Genomic DNA, 27,465 nt, shown 5'->3' on the forward strand with positions numbered 1-27,465 from the left:
CATCAGACTGAATACATCAGACTGAACACTGAACACATCAGACTGAACACATCAGACTGAACACTGAACACATCAGACTGAACACATCAGACTGAATACATCAGACTGAACACTGAACACATCAGACTGAATACATCAGACTGAACACTGAACACATCAGACTGAACACATCAGACTGAATACATCAGACTGAACACTGAACACATCAGACTGAACACATCAGACTGAACACTGAACACATCAGACTGAACACATCAGACTGAATACATCAGACTGAACACTGAACACATCAGACTGAATACATCAGACTGAACACTGAACACATCAGACTGAACACATCAGACTGAATACATCAGACTGAACACTGAACACATCAGACTGAATACATCAGACTGAACACTGAACACATCAGACTGAACAGATCAGATTGAACAGATCTAAACACTGAACAGATCAGACTGGACACTGAACAGATCAGACTGGACACTGAACAGATCAGACTGAACACTGAACAGATCAGACTGAACACTGAACAGATCAGACTGAAGGCTGCAGTCGTGTGTTTTTCACCTCGTGTCTTTTATCTCTCATTTATTTCTCCTTTTTTTTCCATCCTGCTTTTCATTTTCTTCTGACTCATTAATAATGAAGTGTGGTTCTGCTCCACCACCTGTTTCTCTCTCCACCTGTCTCACCGTCTACCTGTCTCACTGTCCACCTGTCCCACTGTCCACCTGTCTCTCTGTCCACCTGTATCACTATCCACCTGTCTCACTATCCACCTGTATCACTATCCACCTGTCTCTCTGTCCAGTCTCACTGTCCACCTGTCTCACTGTCCACCTGTCTCACTATCCACCTGTCTCACTGTCCACCTGTCTCACTATCCACCTGTCTCACTGCCCATAACATCTCAAATAAATAAATAAATAGAACATTTTAAGACACCAGTCCAATTTCTGCCTTCTGTAGTTTAATTTTATTTGTCGTATTATTTTAATTATCACACATTAATGTTAAATTTATTTTTAGATGGCAAGACTGAGGCAGAAAAAACAAACAAATAAGAATATATCAAATCATTTATAAAGTAATTTAAAAAATACAAGGTGAAAAATTTCCCTTTTCCATGTTTATTGTTTTTGTTGTTATTCATTTTTTAACATCACTGACTTTTTACACCAAGATGAAGAGATGCAGCAGATAAATGATATACTAATGACTTTATTTTTATTCTCGTTTTAAATGTTGCTTAACTTTTATATTGAAATAAAAGTGTGATTGATAGATAGATAGATAGATAGATAGATAGATAGATAGATAGATAGATAGATAGATATTTTTAACTTTTTTACACTTCACTTTTTTCCAAACTCCAAATTTCCAAACTTGCCCTTTTCACTACGTTAAAACTTTAACAAACCATAAACACGATTAACTAGCGTGGCTAATATGTTAGTAATGTGCTGTTAGTGTGTGACCGTGTTCTCATACACACACACACACACACACACACACACACACACACACACACACACACACACACACACACACAGCAGGTGTCAGACAGGGGTTAAAGATGCAGTGTAACCAAGGTCACTGAGCCACTGTCCCACCAAATGAGGTGGAAAATGAGGGGCGGAGAGACACACCCCCTCTGTCCATCCCCTTCTTTACACTCTCTCACACACACACACTCACTGTCACACACACACTCCCTCTCTCACTGCTCTTTCTGCTGTCCTGAACCGGTTTGAATACAGCTGCTGCCACTCATGAATTTAAGACGGCACTTAAACAACATGCCGATCTGTCACACACACACACACACACACACACACACACACTTTTACCCACTTGACCTGACTTTGCATACGTCTTTCACAGGAGTTCAATCTGCTTTGAGTCCTTGAGTGTGTTCATGCTCTGAAGCTGTTTAAAAGGTTTTAACGTCTTCTTGTTTATAAAGTAAGTCAGTTTTTTTTTCCTTCCTGCGCTCCATTTTAGAGGCCGTGTTTAAACACTGACAGGCTTCGAGGACAGAAATTACACACTTATGTATCATATGTAAATCCTCCACTTGCGAGCTCCTCACTACTAACCGTGTAAATATCAGAACTATCCTGAAATATACATCACATCTACTGTAAAACCACGAAATAGAAAAAACACGTCTGTTTCCATGGTAACGTTTCCGCTAAGAGAAGTACATCTCTTATCCAAATCGTTCCTTTAGAGAATCTGATTTCTGATGCACATTTTGTTCCTTTTTGTTATTGAATATCAGGTCAGTGACGTCTCTGACCATGGAGACTCCTTCCATAACACTTTCGCGGCCATCGTTAGCGACATGATGTTTCCGTAGATAGAGACGCTAACGTATTAAATCCAGCACATTGCTAGAAACCATTGATGTGACATCAGCAGAAACTCAACAGCACTTTCTCGACCAATCAGAATCCAGAGCAGTTATTACTGAAAGAGTGTGAAGTTTATTATAAATGTAGAGTGTGTGAGAGTTAGTGTGAAAGCTCTTCTCTTCAGATATCTCTCAGAACAACACGCCACCTGTAGGAGTGTGTGTGTGTGTGTGTGTGTGTGTGTGTGTGTGTGTGTGTGTGTGGAGCAGAAGGCCAGGCGCTGGTGTCTGACACTGATTTGTAAAAGGAGACAATGCGGCTCATTGAGACCGGAGCTCCACTGTCTGTTACACACACCTCGGCCGTCCCTCTCCACAGCAGTCATGGCTCTTTAAACGGGACACCAGATTGCCCCGGGGCCACTGGGAGGGGCCCAGTGTGTGTGTGTGTGTGTGTGTGTGTGTTGTAATGGGATACTTGTTGCTTTGACAATGAGATTCCACCGTAAAAGGGGGCGAGACACAAGGTGGCACGTGAGCGACTTTTTTTTACGAGCAAAAACAAAAGTCACACACACACACACACACACACACACACACACACACACACTCCTGTGCGGCCAACAATAGTCTCATTCCCCGATCTGTCGTATTGTTCACTCACGTTACACAATTCCCTTTCCATCTGTTGCTTTGTTGTGTTAAAGCTGTAAACTTTCTGTAATGATAAATTATTTACACCCTCCCTCCAATCCTCGCTCCAATCCTCGCTCCAATCCTCGCTCCAATCCTCGCTCCAATCCTCGCTCCAATCCTCGACTGATTTACAAACGTCTGTGGTCCTGAGTACATTTAGAAGGTACTACGTGTCACCTGAACGGCGTGAACTTCCTGCAGTTAGAGATGCTTTGCCTCATGAGAGAACACTTTCAAACATTTCCCTAAAGCAACAAGCCGGTAGAACCCTTCATTAAATCCTCTACCTCTGAGAAGAACACGTTGCCCCAGCAGGGTTCCTCAAGAAGAACAGCTGAAGAACCCTTCAGAGATCTGCACTTGATTAGCTTCGTATCATTTACGCTCATCTCGTTAGATTAAAAAAAGAAGGAGGGTTCTGTTGATAAATAAGGTCACACACACAGTACGCTGAACTTTAAACAGGCAAGAAAATAATCAACCGATGCTTCTTAAGTTCAATGGATAATTAAAGGTTCTGTTAAAGGGTTCTTAACTTTAATGATCCAATAAATCCTCAGAACCCTGTCAGAACATTTCCTTTTACAGACTGTTCTTCATGCTTGGATTTAATCTCAAAAATCAGAAAAATCTTTTAATGTTCTGTGTAGAACCCTGCAGCTGAATGGTTCCCCATGAGAACAGATGTGTTATAACAGTGTTATAACAGTGTTATAAAACATTAGAACCTCTTTGGGACCCGTAATGATCTAATAAAACCTTGAAAAAGTGCATTTCAGGAACCTTTTTTTTGAGATTCGACCTTGTACATTTTAACACGAGGTGTTAAAGGGTTCCTTTATGATTTCAAACCTTTAACCTGTCCAGAGGATCGTTCCAGGTACGAGCTTAGAACGTGTGAGAACCCTTTTTTAACAGAATGTGTTAATGTTTGGATTTGAGACATTCGCGGAACCGACAGCTGAGATCAGAGAGGGTTCCATAATCAATAAGAACCTGTTGGATTTTAAGAACCGAGATGAAGAACCGAGCTTTCCTTTAAAGTTCTATACAAAAAAAAAGAAGTCTTCAGTCTGTCAGTCAGAGCAAAACGTTGCTATAGAAACGCTGATGATGATGTAACACCACAGCACTGCTATAATAAATACATTTTAAAAAGACTGTAGAGTTCTTCTTCTTTTTCTCTTTCTAAAACCCTCCAGGAGTTTTTCTAAAAGTATTGGCACCCCTTTGCTGTTTTACGTGCTCGGGTTCTTCAACGTTCTCACTTCTGATGTCCGTTAAGGATTTATTTACAGATTTACGGATACAGATTTTTTCCCCGATGGTCTAGCAGATCGGTGCTTCTTTCCAGATGAATAGAAATGTGGTTGTGATGAAATATTCATGTGTAACCTGCAGACATTTTGTTCTCCGTGTCAACAAACAGTGTCTCGTCATTATTCATTCCCATTGTCAGAGTTTGGTGATGACCTCCCTGTTTCTCCTGCTTTTCTTCTTCTTGTGTCAGTGACAAGCTGTTGCCTGGTCCCTCTGCGCCAGTCCCTCCCTCCATCTCTCTCTCTCTCTCTCTCTCTCTCTCTCTCTCCTCTCCACCTGTTGATGTTATTGTTATCCCTATGGCATTGTGCCTTCTCTCTCTTCCTCCACGCCCCTTCTCTCCTCCTGAGGGTATATAAAGAGAGAGAGTTCACACACACTTCACTCACACACTCACTCACACACTTCACTCACACACACACACACACACGCTTCAGCACTGCAGACTCAGCAGAGATGTCCGTCTCTCTCTGGTGTGAGGAAGAATCAGCGAGCTCTGGAACATCGGTCCGAGCGTCCTTTGACCCCAACGCGTCGGGGCTCAGGGTCATCGAGAGGCTGCTGCACTCTGAGGAGAGATACATCCCATCTCCACTCTACATCTCCCTTGTTCAGAGAGAACCCAAACGCAGGGAGGAACTCGCCAAGTGGACGCTCGAGGTAGACTTCTAACACTTCATTCATTAAGGATAATAAAAATCTGATTACATTTCTGTAGAAACATTTTCAATCAACAGTTTTTACAAGATAGTAAAACATCCTCAAGGTTATTTTAAATGGACCTGAAGGATGGAAAAATCTACAGAATTGAAAAAAATGAAAAAAATGAAAAACATCTGCAGAAACTGATCCAGAACAGAGCAAGTGTTCAGCAGAAATAAAACTAAAGAGGAAAATTATTATAAAAACTAGAAAACAAACACAATATTAAAGACTTTTTAAATGTAATAAAATTAAAATATTAAAATAACATTTTATTTTTTATACTATTAATTATATCATTATGCTTTAAAAATGAAATAAGGTATTATATATAATACTTTATATATGTATAATGTATAATAATAATAACAATAATTGTTATTATTATTATACACATTTTTTCCTACGATTTAACGAACCCTCGAAGAACCTTTTCAGTGTTTTATTGAAAAAAAAAAATTAAACAGAAAGAAACTGATTTTTAAACTGAACTAAGTTTGTTTTCTCTGTTTATTTACTTATTTATTCGATTCAGAGAAAATACAACTTACAAACCCGAAGCTATATCAGGCTTCAACGACAACATTAAAATGATTAGTTTTTTTATTCTTTATTATATATATATTATTATTCTTTATTTATATTCTTTATTATTATTATTATTATTATTATTATTATTATTATTATTACTATTATTATTGTAGATATTTAAATTTAGTGTATTTCTGCTAATTCAATATTATTAATTAAAATAAAATAATACACTTTAGAATGTTACACATTTATTATTATTATTATTATTTTACTGGTGAATAATTTACTTTACTTTAATTTACTTTAATAATAATTTTACAATCACAAACCTAATAATTCAATAACAATTCAATCTCAATTCAATATATTTTAAGTCCTGATGGATTTAAAGCATTTTTAAACAATAAAACTCATATCTAATCACGTGACTGCATTGGGACGTAAACTTCACACGTGATGATAGAATGAGACGTGATTGGGGGGGGTTCCATTCTGACGTCTAATCAGATCTTATGTAAAATTATGCTAATTATGAGAACGATCTCATTTGAATACCGCATGGCCCCGCCCCGCCCCCTCTCCTCCCCTCCCCTCTCCTGTACAGGTGTGTTGTGATTGCGGATGTGACGAAGCCGTGTTTCCTCTCGCCGTCTCTCTGCTGGATCGGTTCTTGTCCTCCACTCTGTCTCTGTCCATCTCTCCCACGTGCCTCGCCGCCGCCTGCGTCCTCGTGGCGTCCAAACTAACGGAGAGCGAGACGGTCACTGCGCATGCGCTGTGCGCTTCAGCCGACTACGAGTTCCTCTCGTCGGACCTGCGCGTGAGTCTCAGGAAAAGAAACAAGAATCAAATGAAATTAATACAATTATATTAGGTAAAAATTTATCTAAATAAATAAATAAGTAAAAAATCAAGAGCACACCGTGGTTCTTTAAAGTTTCTTTCTTTCTTTATTTACTTTAGTTATTTATTTATATTAAATAAATTAATATTTTTATATTAAATAAAAATTCATATTAAATAAATAAATAAATCTAAAATCTACAACCCTTCAATTTCTTTATGAAATTTACTCCAGTTATTTTAAATGTGTTTCATTTACATTTTTTAATTTTTTTAATTTTTTAAATTTTATTTATTTATTTATTTGTTATTTATTTATTATTTATGTGATGGTTTTGAGGGTTCGTTAAGGGTTCGTTAAGGGTTCGTTAAGGGTTCCTACATAATTAAGGCTCCTGATATCTTTCATGGTGTTTCATAAAATTGGTTCTACTTCAAAATCCCTTAGATAGGAAAATACAGATGTAGGGTTCTCCGTAAAACCTTTAAGGGTTCTCTATTTTCTTACAGAGTAGGAAGGAGGGACAAGAAAAGGACAGTTAAGAATTATTCATCAGGAAGTAAAGTGTCCTCAATCTTTTTGGTTCTTTAAAATTTCCCTCTCAAATTAAAGGTTATTTATTTCAGAAAAAGCTTCTCCAGTTGGGACATGTAAGGGTTTGTGTAGATGGATAACTGAAAGACCTCAGAAGGTTCTGGATTTTGTTAAGGATTCGAATCAGCAAGTGTATACGCTAAGAAAGAAAGGGTTCTTCAAGAGCTCACAGGATAATTTAGGGTTCTTAACCATTTTGGAATGGGAACTGTATAGAGTTCTAGACAGAACCTTTGTAGGTTCCCCAGGAGTCTGTAGAGTTATAGATGTGTCTCATCTTGGACAGGACATGGAGCGTGTGGTGTTGGGAACGCTGCGCTGGGATGTAGCTGGTGTCACCCCTCAGGACTTCTTCCCTCACTTCCTGTGGTGTTTGGAGGAGCTCATGGGGGACAACGAGGACGCTGCCGACTTCATCTCCACACTCAGACGTCACGGAGACACGCTGGCCGCCATGTGCGTGTGCGACTCTCGCTTCCTGGGCACTCGTCCATCTCTGGTGGCTGCTGCTGCCCTCAACTCCGCTCTCAGGGGTCTGGAGGCCAAGAGGAGGTGTGAGTTGAGTCACATGACCTGCACGCTGGCCACACTGTGTTGCAGTGACCCGGTGAGTGGGCGGGGCTTAATCTGTGCACATGTTCTTCAGTTAAAGTACAGGGTCTACGTCTGAATCTTGCTCAGCGTGAAGCAGGAGTTTGCAGCCGAACATCTGCTGAAGTAAAAACGTAAAAACAGTCTTACATCAAATATTTAAAAAAATTAACTCACATTACACACGCTGGTTCTTTAAAACTTAACAACGTTTAGGGAATAAATGCTAAGGCACATTAGCAACAAAAGTAAAAATGATCTAGCTAGCTAAACGATGGGAATTATTTACAAATCTTTACTTGCTGGTTCATTTAACAGACAAATTTTTTATAACAAACTGCTACATAATTTCACAAGCTAACTTATCAAACTTAACCTGCTAGCTAATTTAACAAGCTATGAGTAATGAGGTAAATTGCAAAACTTTTTCTAGCTAATTTTTACATTTTATTTTGAGAGAAAAATCAACTAACATGAATTTGAGGGAAATTAACTCTTTAATTTAAACAAGCTAATTTGTAAAACCTTTATCATTACGTTTTAGCCATTAAGTTTTACGAATTAGTGTCAAATTAGGGGGGCACGGTGGCTTAGTGGTTAGCTTTCTGCCTCCGCCTTGTGTGTGTGGAGTTTGCATGTTCTCCCCGTGCCTCGGGGGTTTCCTCCGGGTACTCCGGTTTCCTCCCCGGTCCAAAGACATGCATGGTAGGTTGATTGGCATCTCTGGAAAATTGTCCGTAGTGTGTGATTGCGTGAGTGAATGAGAGTGTGTGTGTGTGTGTGCCCTGTGATGGGTTGGCACTCCGTCCAGGGTGTATCCTGCCTTGATGCCCGATGACGCCTGAGATAGGCACAGGCTCCCCGTGACCCGAGATAGTTCGGATAAGCTCTAGGAAATGAAAACAAAAGTGAGTGAATGAATGAATGAATGCTTGAGATTTGTAACGTGCTTTAAAGGTCAAAATAAAAATGTAAGGAATGAAAAGTTTTACTCCATTAAGCTGACTTGTGTTACAGTATTTAAGTATTCGCTTTCAGTAACCGAGTATCATCCAGAACAGTGGTGAAGTCCAGTAAGTTGCATCTGCAGGAGTGTTGGATCTACACGTCTCGTCACGTGTTCATGCTGTAACTGGACTTTTCTTCTTCTCAGGCTGTGCTGCAGTGTTACAGCGAGCTGATAGATGATGCTCTGAGAGAACGACTGAGGAACAGCAGAGAACACGAGAAGAACGGAGAGATGGAGGACGAGAGATCGAGCACGCCAACCGACCTGAGAGAAATAGACTTTTGAAACAAAATACAAAGCAAATTGGCAAACGCACATCTTCATCATCATCATCATCATCATCATCAGTGAAACTGGTGTAAACGCTGCATCAAAATGTTTCTTAATGATTTTATTTATTTAATTTAATAATTATTCTAATTTATTTTTTCCCTCATTTCAGGTGTTTACTTGTTTATCGTGATTTGTTCTTTTGTCCTCATTTGGTTCCGATCGTGTGCAATTTTGAATTTCTATCTGACGTTATGTATCGTTACGTTATGTACTGTTAATTTATTAACTTTAATAATCTTTATTAATTATTTATTGTGTGCGGTATCATTTTAATTTATTCCGTCATTTTTTTACTCTGTATGACAAAGTTTGATGAAATTAAAATATATTTTTAAAGCAATTAAAATACTATTTAATAAACATCGCGGTACTTTGTGGTTCTTATGAGACATTTATACAGTTTCAAAAGAGATTTAAAGTAAATTTAATTGTTTTGCATGAATTGTTGTGTTAATTATTTGTGATTTCTAGATTTGTGTAAAATAATATTTTTATAAATTAAAATAGAAGGTAGAGCAAAGCTTGGACCAATCAGATTCCACCGTCACATCCGGGCAATTCATTATTATTAATAATTATAATAATATTTAATAATAATAATAACAACAACAATAATAATAATAATAATAATAATAATAATAATAATAATAATAATAATAATAATAATACATCATTTAGCTTACTAGTATAGAATATAAAATAATTATATTAGATATAGTACTATTCTTATGGGAACGTGTCGCCTTCGAATTATTCTAGGAAACAATGTTCATATACAATTTTATAATTATTATTATTATTATTTTTGTTTAATCTAAAATAACTCGGTTAAAATGTAATGATAAGAATGAAAACACGGATTAGCCGAGACGTGTCGCGTGTGGATGACGCCATCATTACGGGACCGCTATTCGTTATAAGAAACGTGACGACGACAATAACTCCGTAGTGTTTGTGTTGGTGTTTGTTATTGCAGCAGGACGTTAAACGTGTTAAACACAATCTGATGGTACGTCAGGAAATAAGTGTAAACTAAGATAGGAAAAAAAACATAGATAAAAGCGGCCGTGTTTTCGTTGGTTATTTTGGGAAAGCGGATAATGATGTTTGGGCCTGTGTGTGTGTGTGTGTGTGTGTGTGTGTGTGTGTGTGTGTGTGTGTGTGTGTGTGTGTGTGTGTGTGTCTGTCTGTCTGTGTGTGTGTGTGTGTGTATATGTGTGGGTCTGTGTGTATATGTGTGGATGTGTGTGTATATGTGTATATATATGTGTGTGTGTGTGTGTGTATGTATGTGTATGTGTGTGGGTCTGTCTCTGTGTGTGTGTATATGTATATATGTGTTGGTCTGTGTGTGTGTGTGTGTGTGTGTGTGTGGGTCTGTCTCTGTGTGTGTGTGGGTCTGTCTCTGTGTGTGTATATGTATATATGTGTTGGTGTGTGTGTGTGTGTGTGTGTGTGTGGGTCTGTCTCTGTGTGTGTGTATATGTATATATGTGTTGGTCTCTGTGTGTGTGTGTATATTTATATATGTGTTGGTATGTGTGTGTGTGTGTGTGTGTGTGGGTCTGTCTCTGTGTGTGTATATGTATATATGTGTTGGTCTGTGTGTGTGTGTGTGTGTATATGTGTGGGTCTGTGTGTGTGTGGGTCTGTCTCTGTGTGTGTGTATATGTATATATGTGTGTGTGTGTGTGTGTGTGGGTCTGTCTCTGTGTGTGTGTGTCTGTCTCTGTGTGTGTGGGTCTGTCTCTGTGTGTGTGTGGGTCTGTCTCTGTGTGTGTGTGGGTCTGTCTCTGTGTGTGTATATGTATATATGTGTTGGTGTGTGTGTGTGTGTGTGGGTCTGTCTCTGTGTGTGTATATGTATATATGTGTTGGTCTCTGTGTGTGTGTGTATATTTATATATGTGTTGGTATGTGTGTGTGTGTGTGTGTGTGTGTGTGTGTGTGTGTGTGGGTCTGTCTCTGTGTGTGTGTGTATATGTATAAATGTGTTGTTATGTGAGTGTGAGTGTGTGTGTGTGTGTGAGTGTGTGTGTGTTTGTTTTAAATGGTCTAATTATTTTAATGTCTGTCTTGGTTGTTAGGTTTGAATAAAAAGACTCTTAAAGAGATAAAAGCCAGAAGATCTGAGAGGTGAATTGAGCTGCAGTTTGTTCAGGTTCATCTGCACTACAGGTAAGTAGATGTGATGTCGTGATCAGATGTGATCTCAAATTTACTGTATATTAGGATCATGATGAACATTTCTGAGCATGAAGTGAGAATCCTGAGCGAAGTGTTTTGTTGTTTCATGATGTGGTGTTTTGGTTTTTTTTTTTTGCCAAGACCTCTAATGAACATTGAGCTGAGAATAGAGACAGAAATCTCCCTGTACTCGCTTGTTGTTGTTGTTGTTGTTTTTTTACTTCTTAAAAATCCATGCATCCTTTGCACACACGGGTATGTAGACTATTTATAGCCCTTGTAGATATTTATTTATTTATAGAAAGATTTTGACAAACCTTTGAGTCTATAAGACCAAACATATTCAGTTCACAATGCTGGACATGGACATTGTAGGCTTTAAATGCTGTATTCTGGGATCGACTCCTGATTGATGAGGAAGCACTTCTTCAGACCAAACGCCTGAATGTATGTAATGGTTTTTTTGGTGATTAACAGGAGTATGGTGGGTGTTTGTGTCTGGCTGCTGCTCCTGTCTGTGTCGGTCAGCGTGCGGTCAGTGCCGATAGAGAGAGGTCCTGCCACGCAGGAGGAGAAAGCAGAGGAAAACGTGGTACGGCAGATTTTCAAATAAAAGTTGGATCATTTTGTTTTAATTCAATTTTTTTCTTTGCTCGTTTGAGTGTGTTATGATTTTAGATCATTTACAGATCTGTGGGATTATTCATTCTTTGTATCCTGTGCGGAGTTTCTGTGATAAATGTGTATATGTACATTTTTGTAGAACCGTGTGTGTGTGTGTGTGTGTGTGTGGTAGGACACAGGGCTGTATTATGACCGTTACCTGAGGGAGGTGATCGAGGTTCTAGAGACGGATCCTCACTTCAGAGAGAAACTGCAGAGCTCAAACACAGAGGATATTAAAGTAACACAATGCAGGACTCATACACACGCACATACGCACACGCACACACACACGCACACACACACAGAGACACAGTCTTGCTCTCTCTGACTGAGTCTCTGTCAGATAATCAGCATTTAGAGGTCATTTAAGGAAATGTTTAGATCATGTTTATGGCTTTATTTATGAACTCTGTGTGTGTGTGTGTGTGTCCTGCATTGTGACAGAATGGACGCCTCAGTAAGGAGCTTGATCTGGTGGGTCATCATGTCCGAACTCGGCTGGACGAGCTGAAGAGACAGGAAGTGTCTCGCCTAAGGATGCTGCTCAAGGCCAAACTGGACAGCAGCAACATGCAAAGTGTGTGTGAGGCTGTGTGTGTGAGAGGCTGTGTGTAAGTGGTTATTAATATGTTGTGTTAAACCCCACACTGTTTGTTCCTGTTACTCTCAGGTGTTCAGATGAATCACGTGTCCTTACTGAAGCAGTTTGAACATCTGGATCCTCACAATCAGAACACATTCGAGGCCAAAGACCTGGAGCTGCTCATCGCTACGGTGAGCTCTGGAATTCCAGCCTCCAGATTAGTGTAGAGCGATCAAGCTTCATGCAGGGGTTCAGGAGTAAGTTGTGTTTCGAAGATCTTTTCAGGAGATCTTTATTTGAAGTGAGTGATCATGAGATGAATCATCGTATAGATGCAGAAAAGATGAAGCGTGTTTACTGCTAAAGAGCTGCTACTGTAGAGCAACGTCAGTCTCTGACTTCCTGTTTTAAAAGGAAATATGTCAACACAGGCCTTTCATAACAACTTGAAAAATATAGATCAATGTTTTTGACAGCTTAAGCAAGTGAGTTCAACTCTTAGTGTCTGTCTGTCTGTCTGTGTTGGAGACAGGCCACTAAAGACCTGGAGAATTATGATGCGGAGCGTCACGATGAGTTCAAGCGTTACGAGATGCTGAAAGAGCATGAGAGGAGGGAGTACCTGAAGAGTCTAGACCAGGAGAAGAGGGAGAGGGAGGAGAAGAGGATGGAGGAGATGAAGGAGAAACACCGCCAGCATCCCAGAGTTAATGCTCCGGTCAGTGTCCTGGTGTCATTACATACCATTTATACTCCCACAGTCCTTTTCAGAGATCAATAAAGTACATCTGATAATCTCATCCATCCATCCATCCATCTTAACATCTGTTGTTCCACCATCCAAATATCTGAGCATACCAACATCCATCCATTTATCCAAACGTCTATATATCCATACATCCATCTGAAGTCCCTTCCATCCCAACATCCATCCATTAGTCCTAGCATTCATATGACCATCCATCCACCACCGCATGTGTACATCTAACCATCCATCTGCTCATCCAACCATCCATCTGCTCATCCATCCAACCATCCATCTGCTCATCCATCCAACCATTCATCTGCTCATCCATCCATCTGAAATTCTTCCGTCCCAACATCCATCTGTTAATACATACGTACACCTCACCATCCATCCATCTGAACTTCCTTCCTTTTCCAAAGGCCCAAAGTTTAAATGAAAGCCTATACAGAGTGTGAATGAAGACAGGATTTTTTATTTTTGATTTTATTCTATTTATAGTTTATGTAGATAAAACGTAAGGAAGTGTAGTGATGATTTTTTATTTATTTATTTTTATTTTCCCCACTGTAGGGGAGCGTGGACCAGCTGAAGGAGGTGTGGGAGGAGACCGATGGACTGGACCCACAGGAGTTCAACCCCAAGACCTTCTTCAAACTCCACGGTAAATGTTAGGGTGCGCAAACTTTTGAGCTCAGATCGTGTGATGCATTGAGACTCTTTTTATTGTGAAACAAAGCTATATGTTAAAGTGAAACGGAATGAAACGTTAGCTCATTTACAGCTGAAGGGGGCGTGTCTTAAATCCTGTTCAGTTTACGTTTTAATTATAAATTAGCGAGAGAACTTGCTCAGAAGTTTTTTTCAACTCTTCAAGATCTGATAAAGAGGAAGTTCCTTTTTTCAGAGGACGTGTATCATTCGTTATCCACATGCGAGTCTGGTATTAAGCGATACGTTACGGAATGAGTCTCCAGTACGAGTGCTCTATAACAGTCACAGGTTTTTTTTTCCTTCAGACACTAACGGAGATGGTGTGCTGGACGAGCAGGAGCTGGAAGCACTTTTCACAAAGGAGGTAAAGAAATAAACTCTAGCAAGCAAGTGGACGCTAATTTGGCCCGTTTTGAATGCTGGATTATTTAGCAACGCAGCAGGCTAGCCATGCTAATAACATGCTAATCATTACATTAAAGAGCTAGCTCTTTGATTATGGTGATCCGAAACATAAATATTTAAAGCTTGTGATGATGTCATAACCTTTCAACCAATCACATTAAAGGCTTTTTATAGACGGACATGGAAATGTTTTTAAAACGAATATTTCTGTTATTAATTAGCTGCGTTATTTATTACATTGAGTAAATAAACGTATGACTTTTATCATGGTTTTTGTGTGATTTTAATTATTTTCCCCTGACGTCAGCTGGAGAAGGTGTACGACCCGAAGAACGAAGAGGACGACATGATGGAGATGGAGGAAGAAAGACTGCGGATGAGGGAACACGTCATGAAAAACGTCAGACTCGTCTTTCTGTTTATTCTGTTACAACTTTATTTTGTATTCATGAGAGCACAGTACTTGGGGTGGGTGTGCTTGTGCGAGGGTGCGTGTGTGTGCGGTCGAGGATGGGTGTGATGGGGGGTGTGTGCGTGTGTGTGCACTTGTGCGAGGGGGGTGCGCGTGTATGTGCACTTGTGCGTGGGGGTTGTGTGTGGGTGCGATGGGGGTGCGTGTGTGTGCGCGCCTGGGCGAGTGTGTGTGTGTGTGTGTGTGTGTGCACGCTTGTGCGAGGGGGGTGCGCGTGTGTGCACGCTTGTGCGAGGGGGGTGCGCGTGTGTGCACGCTTGTGCGAGGGGGGTGCGCGTGTGTGCACGCTTGTGCGAGGGGGGTGCACGCTTGTGCGAGGGGGGGTGAAATGCTGTTATTCGTTGCTGAATTAATTTCCCGTTCTTTGTGTGTTTGTATTCACCCTGCAGGTGGACCTGAATCAGGACCGACTGGTCAGTCTGGACGAGTTCCTCAAATCCACAGAGAAGAAAGAGTTCAGAACCCCAAAAGAGTGGGAGGTACGAGAGCAGCCCTGAGCCCATCACTCACTTCCTCTCACAGGTACTGACATGGTGACGGGGGTCATGTGACCCGCTAACGGTTCCGCCTGGACATGTTTATTTCATAGACGCTGGACAACACGAAGCCGGTGTATACAGAGGAGGAGCTTCAGCGCTTTGAGGCGGAGCTTTGGGATAAACAGGTGGAGCTGAGCAGGAGGGCGGAGACTCTGAGACAAGAACAGGAGCTTCTGAAAGAGAGAGGCAAAGCACTGGAGGCTCAAAAGAAGGAGTACCAGCAGGTGAGGGAGGGGTGTGAAAGTGTGTAAAGGTAGTTTCTGTTACCTTACTGTTACTCTGCTGGCTAATCATGATGCTGTGTGTGTATATAAAAGGCAGTGATGGAAATGTCTCAGAGACAGAAAGCCCAGCAGGTGGCGCAACAACCGCCTCCAGCAGGCCCTAACGGAGAACTGAGGTTCCAGCCGGACGCTCAGAACCCGGCTCAAGAACAGATTAAGGGTGAGCGCTCGGTTCTTCTAACCTCGATCATGACACCTAGTGCCCTAGATAGGGGGCTCAAGCAGTGAGCGATTATGACACTTCCTCTGTGTGACATTTAAACTCCACTAATACAAAAAAACATTTGATGGAAGGATTTAACCTTCACACGTTGTTGTTGTTCTCATGATTTCTTCATAATGTGTGTTTCAGTTGGAAAAGTGGCTGTCGATCAGAACGGAGACATCCAGAACGGCCCACCTGCTGAGCCACCACAGAACTTTCCTCAACACACACCATAACCCATCACATCTCTCACACACACACACACACACACACGAGAGAAATGTGAGCGAACGGATTTCTGAGAGAACCAATAAATATAAGCAAGTGACAAATCTCTTGAGACACACACACACACACACACACACACTCTGCTGCTAAACCCTCTCCTCCTTGTAACCTCCATCTGCAGCCATGCTTTTATCGTACATTTTGGTTTCTGGTTTTTAATCTCGCTTGATCTTGAGTGATGTCACTAGTTGTCGCATGTCAGTTAATGGTAAACTCTTTCCTGAACATATTAATTTACATAATTAACACTTATTTTATGATGTACAAAGAAAGTGATGCGGTTCAGCTTCTAAAGCTTCAACTTTCACTCGAACATCACTTGCGTAGCGTAGCATAGCGTAGAACTCTGACTGAGTGTCACTCTGTAGTGCAGCCGCATTACATTCTGGGACATAAACATATTTAATGAGTTTCAGGGTGGAGTTTAGTTGAATTTTTGTGTGAAAATTTCCAGACTTTTCCACAGTCTAAAAAAAAAAAGGAGCTTTATGTTTTTGGGAGACTTTTATTTTGAATGTTGTGTATTGGCTGAGATGTGTGTATTATGGTTTATTTTGCACTGGAGCTACAAGGCTAACGTTGCTTAGAAGCTAACAGGCTGACAGAAGTCTAGATGTCGGCCATCTTGGATGTTCGTAATTACTTTATTCTGCGTTTGACTTATCACACACATGTGGACTTGTCATTGACAGACAATCTTTTGGAATCATCTTTTCTTTGTTGTAGATTTAACAAGCTACAAAGGGCCTTGATGTTCTGATGTCACTTCCTGTGGAGGGTTTTACTGTGGACTTTCCTTTTTGGTTCAATTTAAATACATCCTTTAATGAAACACAGCATTATTTGTCCATGTGATTGTATATGACCCCGCCCCTATATTGATAGGCCACACCCCTAAAGGGGAATAATAATAATAATACTTTAAAGAGAAATGGATGATCAGAAATCTTAAGCATAAAAGTCATTATTTAGGGTTTTGTAAAAAAATTTTTTTTTTTTACATTTTTTTGCATGAATTCTGTTTTTCAACCTGTTGCACATTTTGCTTTATAAACTGCTGTTATTTGAATTGTACACACACACACACACACACACACACACACACAACTGTGAGCAGGAATTCTCTGGATTCTGTTGATTATTTTAATCTTAATAAAGCTGCCATCAGAGTCTACAGAGCTGCTGAAGAGTCTGAATTATTTCGAACCCATGAACCCTGAAACTCCGCCCATATGTCACTTGTCAATCAACCATGACGTTGGTAGACAAGCATGGGATCTCCACTTGTTTTAGTCAGAATGAGAGAGATACAGACGGAGACAGACAGGAATAGAGAGAAAGTGATACAGACAAAGACAGAAAAAGAGAGATACAGACAGACAGAAAGACAAATAAAAACAGCGGGAGATACAGAGAGAGATACAGACAGAGAGATACAGACAGAGAGAGATACAGACAGACAGAGAGATACAGACAGACAGAGATACAGAGAGAGAGATACAGACAGATACAGAAAGAGAGATACAGACAGAGAGAGATACAGACAGACAGAGAGATACAGACAGAGAGAGAGATACAGACAGACAGAGATACAGAGAGAGAGATACAGACAGAGATACAGACAGAGAGATACAGATAGAGAGATACAGACAGAAAGAGACAGACAGAGATACAGACAGAGAGATACAGACAGTTAATGATGATGTCCCTGGTAATGATGTGATTATACAGAAATCTTAACGAACCCTAAAGATTAAGTACAGCAAAAAAATAAACAAATCAGAGGTACATCATTGTGTGAAATAGATTTATTTAATTTGAGCATTGAAATAAAACTGGTTTCCTGTCTAACACACTTATAAAGTTCCACAGATGTCCATTATAAACAAAAATGACACTTTTAGGAATCTGCCTTGATTTCTGAAGTTCTCGTCACATCCCTGAGCAAATTCGTTTCTTACACACGTTCCACAGATGTCTGTATGAGTTTATTAATAAACTGTTGTTTATTGTAAGTGAGTGAGGGTTTATCATGTGGCTCTGTGTACATGTTAGACCTCCACTGCTGTACTGCTTGTTGCTGTACCCTGGATGCGTCCCGGGGCCGTCATTTCCTCAGGTAAACAGAGCAAGTCAAGTCAATCACTGCTTGATGCTGTGAACACCTTCCTGCATGCATGTGAAGTCAGCTGCTTGTCCTCCCCTGCTAAAAAAACCAGCATTGCTGGTCCAGCATAAGGTATGTTTTGAGGTGGTTTGGATAAGCGGTAGAAGATGAATGAATGAATATACATATACATTATATCTATCTATATATATATATATATAGTATATGTATAAGTTTGTGTAAAATGTCTATTGGACAATGACATTTGCCATCACACTGTAATATACACACGTGTACAAATAACGTTACACAATATAACCTTTACAACACACATTTTTGGTCTTAGCTTCCGCTCTCTCTTTTAGCGAGTAACAAGTAGTATGTGGTGGCGATGACCATGTGTTTTTAAGAGGTGCCACCCGGAGTCGTTTGGACTCCTTTAGACTCCTGCTCTATGTCTTCATTATTCTCTGTAAAAATTATAGAAACAAAATAAGAAACAAAACTATATATCACTCATTTGTTTATATTGTGCAGTGAACGAGTTACGAAAAAACAGCTTCTGCTTAAGTTACATACCTTTAAGCATCAGTATTTGTGCCCTGAAGAAGTCTTGCTTCCATCATACCCAATAAACCTGAGTTTGGTCAAACATGTCGTAGTTAATGTCCTTAATATCGCTAGTTGAAACAACTGCCGTGCAGCCGTCATCCAGGTACCTCACGTATGCCAACATTCTGATTCCCAGTGATCAGCAGATTCATTGTGTAGAAGCGGAAGCTTTTTATTTACCCCAAAACAAAATCCTAATTACGGTGGCAAAAACAAGATGATCTGGAACACGTGCACTTATACTAATTTCGATAAACACTGTAAGGTATATAATGTAGTCGAAAACATTGCGAGATTTATTTTAGGAAAGTGCAGGAACTACATTTACCTTCGTGAACATAGTTGCTTTAAAGGTTGCATAGCAACGCTGATGCTGGGTAATCTGGTAATCTCTTCACATTACCGCTTTACTAATAAAACAAACAAACAACTTAACTACCTCTTAAAACCATCATTCTGTATGATTTATATGCTGCTTCCCTCTGTGAGCCCGGGAGGTCAACATTTGTTGTTATTACTATATTTAATTTGTGGAGACGCTTTAATCCCTAACAAACGATTTTTAAATGTTTTTATTCTTTGTTATTCAAAGTTTTTGAGCTTTGTTATTTCAGTTCTTTATTCAAAAAAGGGAGCAAAAGAAATAACACACTTATAATTAAATATATTCCAATATGTTGTGTTTTAATCTTATATTAATGTGTTACATAGAAACATACACAAGCAAAAATAAAGGTTGTTCCCATAAAGCTCATTCCAGAAAGATCATACTGGTTAACCAGCTACACCAGCCCCGTTTTGCTTGATAACACCATGACTATGCTGGTCACCCAGCTATACCAGCACTATACCAGCACTGACCAGCATTATACCAGCACTATACCAGCACTATACCAGCATGAACCAGTAAAAACCAGCCTGGACCAGCATGGAATTCATGCTGGTTTATGCTGGATTTTTCAGCAGGGTCCTCAGGCTCCAGATTCATAGTTATCCCCATGTCCTTCTCTGGAACTTTTGACCATCTCCATGTCCTCCTCCCTCTCCAGCACAATGTCCATCACCATGTTCTCTTCCGTCTCCTCCCTAGGTTTTGTACACACGGTCACCTCCATCTCCTTTTCATCCACAGGCCTTCTCTTCGGTTTATTCTTTTCCTCCATTAGAACCTCCTTCTCTTTTTTCAGAGCTTGGGCATATTTAATCTGCTGGGCCTCCATGGTTCTTTTCAGGACCTCCATCTCTTTGGTTATTTTCTCCAGCAGTCTGTCTTTCTCCATAATCTTTTGCTCCAGTTGGTCAGAATGTTCTCTCCAACTGGATTCGAGTATGTTGCATCGCTTTCTCTCCTCCTCCAAGTTCTTTGTCTGTTTCTCAAGCTTGATTGTAAACATCTCCTTTTCAGCCTGAAACTTTTTCCTCTCTTTCTCATACTCAAGCTCTATCCCCTCCTTTTCAGCCAGAGACCACTTCATTTCATTCATTTCCTTCAGAATAGCCTCCATTACATATGCCATGTTGTCTTGTTTGGCCATGCTTTCTTTCTGCTGGAGCACCAATCTCTCAGTCTCCATTATTTGCTCTTCCTCCCTAATTTTGTTCTTCTGGAAGAACTGTGGGAAAAAACGATTCTGCTTATTTTTAGAGGGCATCTTGAGCTCGTCCATAATCCCATGTTTCTTCACCTCTGCTTCTTTCTGAAGTACTTCTACCATTCTTTTCAGCTTATCGATCATTTCTCTCTTGTCCTCAATCATGTCGAGCATTCTGGAAGTCTTCTTTATCCAGCAATCATTGTGCTCTTTCCAGGTGGCTTCAATCTCCAGCTTTTGTTTCTCCATGTCATCATGTTGCATTCTCACATTCTCTTTATCTATCAGGAGCTTCTCTCGCTCCTGCCTCCACTGCTCACGCTCCAAATCCATGGCTTGCTCCAGATGCTTGAATTTTTCCTGTTCCTCCATTTTCAAGGTGGCTCTCAGGTTCTCCGTCTCCATCTTCATCTTGTACACTTCCTCATGGTGTAGCGCCTTGTACAGCTTCATCTCGCAACACCTCAGCTGCTCCATCTTGTCCAGCTCCTTTATAAAGAAGTTCCTCTCCTCCTTCAGTTTTGTGTTCTCCTCCTTCAGTTTTGTGTTCTCCTCCTTCAGTTTTGTGTTCTCCTTGTCCAGCTCCTCCCTTGCCTCCTTTTCTATCCTCAGCTCCTCCTGTGTCTCGTTCAGCCGGACTTTCAAAGGCTTCTTCTTCTTCTGCTGCTGCATGTGAAACATTAGAATCATAAGAAATAAGAAGAGAAAAAGCACCAGAAAGCATCAGTACTTACAGGACTAACAGCTTCCTGCTTCGCCTTTGGAAACGCAAGCTGAGGCCGCATCCACTTCTCATGTAAACTCATCCTGGGGTTTCTACAGAAAAAACAACACGACTTCAGTATATCAACATTATATACAATCACCTGTGTTGGTGTTCATCTGTGTTGGTGTTTGTGCTTTCGCCTTTCAGGAAGTTTACAGAAACGGTGACATTCCAGCTATTAACAAAATGTATAGCTTAATCTGGCCAAAGAAGAACCTTTAATTTTATAAATAAATAAATAAATAAATAACCAAAGCAGCATCATCTGTTCAGCGTGTTACGTTACGCGCTCAAACCGCACCGAATGCGCTGTTAAAACAGAACCAGATCATTACGATGAAAACTAATCATTAATATAACTGTAATGTTCTTAATCAGAGAACATGATGGTAAATCATTTACTCTTGTCTTAAATCAAACTCAGTACCTGAACTTATTGTCTCTCTCCGTCTTGCCTCTCGTCTTTTCCTCGATCTCTCCTCCGAGCGCCCGAACGCTCGCTGAAGCCGATCAGTCCTTCACTTGCACTTGCACCTGAGCTCAGTGTGTGAGTGAGAAGCATTAGACAGAATCAGAACATCTCGAGTGACGTCACGTCGTTCGGTTCCGAACCGTGACGTCACCGTGGGCGTGTCTACTGACTGAAGTTCACTTCTCAGTGGAGGTAAAGCTCGCTGTCCTTATTCTTTATTCTGTCCCTCTCAGGTCTTCATCTTATTATCGTTTTAATAAATTATTGAACAAAAATAACAACAGAAAACTTATTAATCCTTGTTATTATTTTTTTTTAAGTTTTAAATCATTTCTTCCACACTCAGAACCTGAATAATTTTTTATTACTTCATTCGTTTCTCTGCAGACCTTTTTTTTTCCTGTCATTTGCAGACAGATTGTTTTCATAAAGTTGTTTATTCCCGACAAGAGCGTAATGTTTATTATCGGGGCAACTTTACCGATTAAACCATATAAGGAGTTCCGCCTAGCAACAAGACAACTAATGCTCTGATTGGTGGATTCCAAAATTGGATCTCGTGGCTTTGACTGTTTGTCACCTCAGGTCACGTTTTTCTTCGTGTCTTGTGTTCGGTAAGTGAATTGATGTAGATATAAAATTCGTGTGATTTTTTAAAGTGAAAGATGTTTATTTAAGCACCTGTCGGTACTTTTCTAGAAAAAAAGACAACCCAGCCGTAATTACAATATTTCCTGGTTAAACTTTACCATCGTCGATATTTTGTGGCTAAATCATTCTGTATTTGATTCGTAACACTGATACATGTTAGTTAATAAACTTTATCACCGTGTAATCGTGTATTTCTGAGGAAAAAAACATGGCAGTCACTTCTGAGCCCAATTAATTTCTTCCCTTCATTAATTAACGGTATTTTCTTCGTGGTTTTGTGATGGTTTGATTATTAAAATCCAACTGGTTTACTATTTTACCTGTGAGGATTCACACATATTTGATAAAGCCGTGTGTGAGATACAACATGGAAGCTAATGCTAACGTTACACCTTTTGAGGTATTTTTTTTTTCCCGGGCAAATTTTGTCAGTCAGATTTTGGACCCTCACTGAGATGAGGGCAACTCTGTGAGGATCCTGAGGCATCTACAGATGTTTCAGCTCCAGTTGGACACTGCTATACTAAAGAATAGATCCAACTCCATGTGGTCTTTGAGGACAACAACCATCTCCTCATCAACACAACATTTACAGTTTACAACCCTCCAGTGTCACCCATATGAGGATGAGGTTCCCCTTTGAGTCTGGTTCCTCTAAAGGTTCCTTCCTTTACCATCTAAGGGAGTTTTTCCTCCTCACCACGGTCACCTGCGTCGCCTCAGACTTGCTCATTGGGGATAAATACAAACACATTTAAATATATCTAATATTAATCTTTTTATTATTCTTTATATTGACCTTTTGTTCTATGTTTATGTTCCGTAAAGCTGCGTTGAGACAGTCAATTGAAAAAAGCGCCATACAAATAAATTTGAATTGAATTGTCGCCATTAATGAACAAGATTTTCACGATGATGTTCTCAAGGTACGATTGAGAAATCGGTTGGCTTCCTATTTTAACTTGTACAGCGCATTTATAAGTATACATTATAGGTTAATCGTGTGTTATAAGAACATCGCTGTTGTAGCTGAGACGAACGAGTCTCGTGGTTTCATAGATGGTGAATTTACAGTCCGTCTTCACGCTGGATACCAGTAATTATCTACACAATGATTTACTAATTTAATAGCCAGATCTATCTGATGTACCTTCCAGGATGATTGACACTTTTTCTTTTATAGCCATAGACCTTTATTTGCTAGTTTATGTGTATTTTGGATAACATTGTAAGAATACTATTTTAATTATAAGGTAAATTTTATTTTATTTTATTTTTTTTTTTTTTTTGGCTTTAAACTTTTTCTGTTACAGATGTACATGAGACAAGGTCATGTGGAAATGTAAGTATTTTAAGTATTTGTTAGCTATAGAGGATGAAGTTGTGAGCAAGTGATGTAATGCTAAATTTCTAAATCTTCTCAGACTAAGAAACGACTCGTCTATATATCGAAAGGCCTTAGAATAAGTACGTTTTCATTTTTGGGTGAAGTATTTTTTTAATATACGAATGTGGCTAACTTTTTTGTACAAGTCAAAATAATAAACGTCATTTTATAATACATACTTTAAAAAGTGTATACAAAATTCTTTGCAGGAAGCAGGTACGTTTACATAAACTCAAATGTACGCAAGTCAATATAATTTTATATTAGGGTTAGTGATTATTTTTTTTCTTAATAAACTTGTGTGCATTTTGGTAAACATGCATTGATGATAAACCTTTGATTCCTGATCACAATACATTATATTTATATACTATATATATTATATATAAATATTTATACCTGTTTTTTTCACTAGGTGTCTGATCATTGCAACACAATCCTGTATATGCCGGCGGGGATCTTATTTGAGGACGCTGATCTTTAGCCCCCCAACTCCTTGGATTTGACTTCCTCGCTTGAAATTCTTGAAGGTTAAGTGGTATTCTCCAGCGTGTACTAATGTCAATGGGACGGAATGATCTCCAGCCTAGAGTGCAGTCTCTCTCAAACCAGCTCTTTGTTTAAGAAACGTCACTGTGAGACAACACTCTTAGTTTTAGGTATTTTTTCCGCCATGATTTACACATTATCTAGGGAAAAAAATAAGAGTTCTACAGTTTATGTGCAGTAGTTAATTTGGGATGTTGTTCCACCTCTGTATTGTGGTTGTGACCCAGTAATATTTAAATTACAGTATAGTCTGTACTATACTTTTTTGTGATCCGATAGCTATGTCTAAATGCCATGACCAGGTCTAAATGCCCTCCGAAACGTTTTGGAGACGGATATAAATCCGAGGTACAAACCCCTACAGGAGGTGGTCTGGGACGCGTTTCACATGAAACTAGACAGGTGTAAATGAATGTGGTTGTTCAAGCCACATACGTCAGCGCTATACTCCTCCCAAACGGAAGTACGTCACTCAGGTGATCTTTCACACAGGCGTCTCGTCGGGGCTTAAAACGCGCTGCTGCTGCCAGCGAAAATGCAGCAAACAGTAAACGCTGTTTTTTGTAACATAAACGTCGTAACCAGTTTTTTCGTCTTCTTTTTGATCGCGTTCTGAAAACTGCATACACCAAAGTGTGTTCCGTTACAATTACCCCGGAAATGAGGTCAAATATATTAGCATTTTGGGCGGGAGTAGAAAGATCGGATCGATATCCGATTCGCCGAGACGCATTTATGTGGTATAATGTAAATGGAACAGTTTTAACAAATCAGATAGATATCGGATCAGAGACAACACATGAAGTGACCAGGTGTAAAAAAGCCCTGATATACTATTTTGGCCAAAGACACTGAACATGTTCAGTAGGTTTAATTTAGTTTAGTTTGCTCTGTTTGCACAAACCTTAAAAGGTGAAATGTAATAGGAATGTAGTTCTTATCATGTTTAGCCCACATGTTAAGCTCATTAACATTTGTGAGACGTACACAGTGTGTACAGTTGATGTAGTGCACTAGTTAATGTCGGACATTTTTACTGACGTTTAAACAAATTAACAGTGTGGTTTTGACCCAGTAATATTTCCGTTACAGTATAGTTTGTACTGTAATATTGTGAAATTTTGGTGAAAGACACTATATATGTTGTGTTTTATTATAGTTTGCTATGTTTGCACAAGGTTGTGACCCATTTCATTGCAGTATAGTGTTTACTGTATTTTAATTAACATCGTGACATTGTCAATAAAAACTCAAAGATTAAATATGCTGTTCATTGTTTTATTTTAGTTTGTTGTGCACAAAACATGGGAGAATTTAATCACTTCACTTCTCTGTTTAAGGGTTTATTATCATAGCCAGCAGATACCAAATGTGTGATGATGTCTTTTTCATCATTAACAATCTTCCTGTTTGTTCCTCACTACCGTATAGCGTTTACTTTGCGGCTGCATTACCGCTAATTTCCTTTAGGTGTCACTGTGGTAGAACCGTGTTCATTTGGCTCTAAGAACGGAGATGCACGTGTTTTAATGTGTTGATGTTTTGCTGCACAATCATACACTTTATTCCCCGGTGCAGGTTGTTAGGCCCCTTACGGAATTAGATTATTGAAGCTTAATGATGTTATTTAGGGTTTTTTGATGTTTGTGGATTTTGCATAATTATATAACTAGATTTTACTTGTTTTTAACTCGCTAGAAACGAGTTTTTTCTTTAATTTTCATTTATGTCACAGACACAAACACACACACAGACAGACACACAGAGACAGGCACAAACACACTCAAACAGAAACACACACACAAACAAACGCACACAGACACACACACAAACACACGCAGAAACACACAAACACAGACACAAACAGAAACAGACACAAACACACACAGAAACAGACACAAAGACACAGACATAAACACACACACACAGAGACACACACACAAACATACACACAGTCATAAACACACACAGAAACAGACACAGAGACACACACACACAAACATACACACAAACACACACACAGACATAAACACACACAGACACACAAACAAACACAGACATAAACAAACACACACAGACACACACACAAACATACACACAGACATAAACACACACAGAGACAGACGCACACTCTCTCTCTCATAGTGAGCAGACTCTACAGGAAGTCCTAACACATTTCTGTGGATGTTTTTGTTATTGTGATTGAAATAAAGCTGCACAGATGAGACTCGGACGTCATGACTCTGATTTTTTTTTTTTTTTTTTTTTAAGGAGCAGGTGCTAAAAGCTGATGACCTTTAACCCTGAGGCCTAAATGAAAGAGATGTTTGTAATATTTGTGTGACGAGTATAGACACGTCCCCATCTGTGGGTCGTCTTGTTGCATTTTTTCTCCTTTTTTATATTTTTACTTCCTTTTTTTACATAAAATGTAAATGTAAAAGGTCTCTCTGTCTCTGTCTCTCCCTCTCTCTGTTTCTCTCTCTGTCTCTCTCTCTCTGTCTTTCTCTCTCTCTCTCTCTCTCTCTCTCTCTCTCTCTCTCTCTCTCTCTCTCTCTCTCTTTTTCTCTCTCTCACTCTCTCTCTGTCTCTCTCTCTCTCTCTCTCCCCCCCTTATATATACATATATAAGGTATAGATATACAGGCTCTCTGTGTCTCACATACTTTACTTAATTCCACATTCCAGCTTTAAATTCTTTCCCCTATTTACTCAAACCTCTCGACCCCAAAGTTCCGCCCACTTGCCATCTGTCAATCAAACCCTTCCCCACTAAGTCCAGTGAGATTTCACAGGAAGCTTCACACTGTTACACCACATGTTTACAACTATTATACAACTACATAAGAAATTAAATAAATAAATTATATGTTCTTATATGTTCGCATTTTGGAATGTAACCATGACGACAAGCTCTTCATCCTATATTTCTATTAGACCAATTATGCTCAACTCTATTCACTTTTATTTCTCTCATTTGTATATTATTTTATTATTTCAGATATAACTATATGACATAATACTTTTATAAACTCTTTTTATTTCTAAAGGCTTTTGATTCTTTAATATTAACTCTGAATAATTACCCAAATAATTCATTAATTAAGTAGTTTTTTTTAAAATAAATAAATAAAACAACTGACGAAAACAACACCTTTCGTTACCATAGCAACAATTTTCTATAGGTATCTTTGATATGATTTAGTTGTAGAAAGTTTTTTTAAAACGTATATTTGTACCTAAATTAGCACTTTTTTAA

At 39.3% G+C, this 27,465-nt stretch overlaps 2 protein-coding genes across 3 annotated transcripts; both read left to right on the forward strand.

Annotated features, from left to right (window-relative positions):
* Window positions 1-3,576: 3,576 nt before the first annotated feature.
* ccndx (cyclin Dx) lies at window positions 3,577-9,231 on the forward strand. The gene is made up of 4 exons (XM_060891887.1): window positions 3,577-5,035; window positions 6,216-6,431; window positions 7,336-7,656; window positions 8,794-9,231. The coding sequence occupies exons 1-4, from the start codon at window positions 4,442-4,444 to the stop codon at window positions 8,932-8,934; spliced, it is 1,272 nt and encodes a 423-aa protein (XP_060747870.1). The 5' UTR covers window positions 3,577-4,441; the 3' UTR covers window positions 8,935-9,231.
* Window positions 9,232-9,868: 637 nt separating this feature from the next.
* On the forward strand, window positions 9,869-17,244 carry nucb1 (nucleobindin 1). Of its 2 annotated transcripts, none has more exons than XM_060891879.1 (14): window positions 9,869-9,991; window positions 11,070-11,160; window positions 11,647-11,761; window positions 11,966-12,073; window positions 12,280-12,412; window positions 12,506-12,609; window positions 12,951-13,136; window positions 13,737-13,827; window positions 14,183-14,241; window positions 14,590-14,682; window positions 15,144-15,233; window positions 15,344-15,517; window positions 15,611-15,737; window positions 15,930-17,244. In XM_060891879.1, the coding sequence occupies exons 3-14, from the start codon at window positions 11,651-11,653 to the stop codon at window positions 16,016-16,018; spliced, it is 1,365 nt and encodes a 454-aa protein (XP_060747862.1). In that variant the 5' UTR covers window positions 9,869-9,991; window positions 11,070-11,160; window positions 11,647-11,650; the 3' UTR covers window positions 16,019-17,244. The 2 variants fall into 2 exon arrangements, with proteins under 2 accessions (XP_060747862.1, XP_060747863.1); XM_060891880.1 differs by having other exon boundaries at window positions 11,647-11,758.
* Window positions 17,245-27,465: the final 10,221 nt, after the last annotated feature.

Source organism: Tachysurus vachellii, chromosome 18, assembly GCF_030014155.1.
Source record: "Tachysurus vachellii isolate PV-2020 chromosome 18, HZAU_Pvac_v1, whole genome shotgun sequence".
In the NCBI taxonomy this organism is placed as follows: Eukaryota; Metazoa; Chordata; class Actinopteri; order Siluriformes; family Bagridae; genus Tachysurus; species Tachysurus vachellii.

Excerpts from the sequence above, each read along its gene's own strand:
- nucb1 (XM_060891879.1), top strand. The coding sequence starts at position 11,651 with ATGGTGGGTGTTTGTGTCTGGCTGCTGCTCCTGTCTGTGTCGGTCAGC. Across the intron at positions 13,137-13,736 it reads ATCCCAGAGTTAATGCTCCG|GGGAGCGTGGACCAGCTGAA; the intron begins GTCAGTGTCCTG and ends TCCCCACTGTAG. Across the intron at positions 13,828-14,182 it reads GACCTTCTTCAAACTCCACG|ACACTAACGGAGATGGTGTG; the intron begins GTAAATGTTAGG and ends TTTTTCCTTCAG.
- ccndx (XM_060891887.1), top strand. The coding sequence starts at position 4,442 with ATGTGTAACCTGCAGACATTTTGTTCTCCGTGTCAACAAACAGTGTCT. Across the intron at positions 5,036-6,215 it reads TCGCCAAGTGGACGCTCGAG|GTGTGTTGTGATTGCGGATG; the intron begins GTAGACTTCTAA and ends TCTCCTGTACAG. Across the intron at positions 7,657-8,793 it reads CACTGTGTTGCAGTGACCCG|GCTGTGCTGCAGTGTTACAG; the intron begins GTGAGTGGGCGG and ends TCTTCTTCTCAG.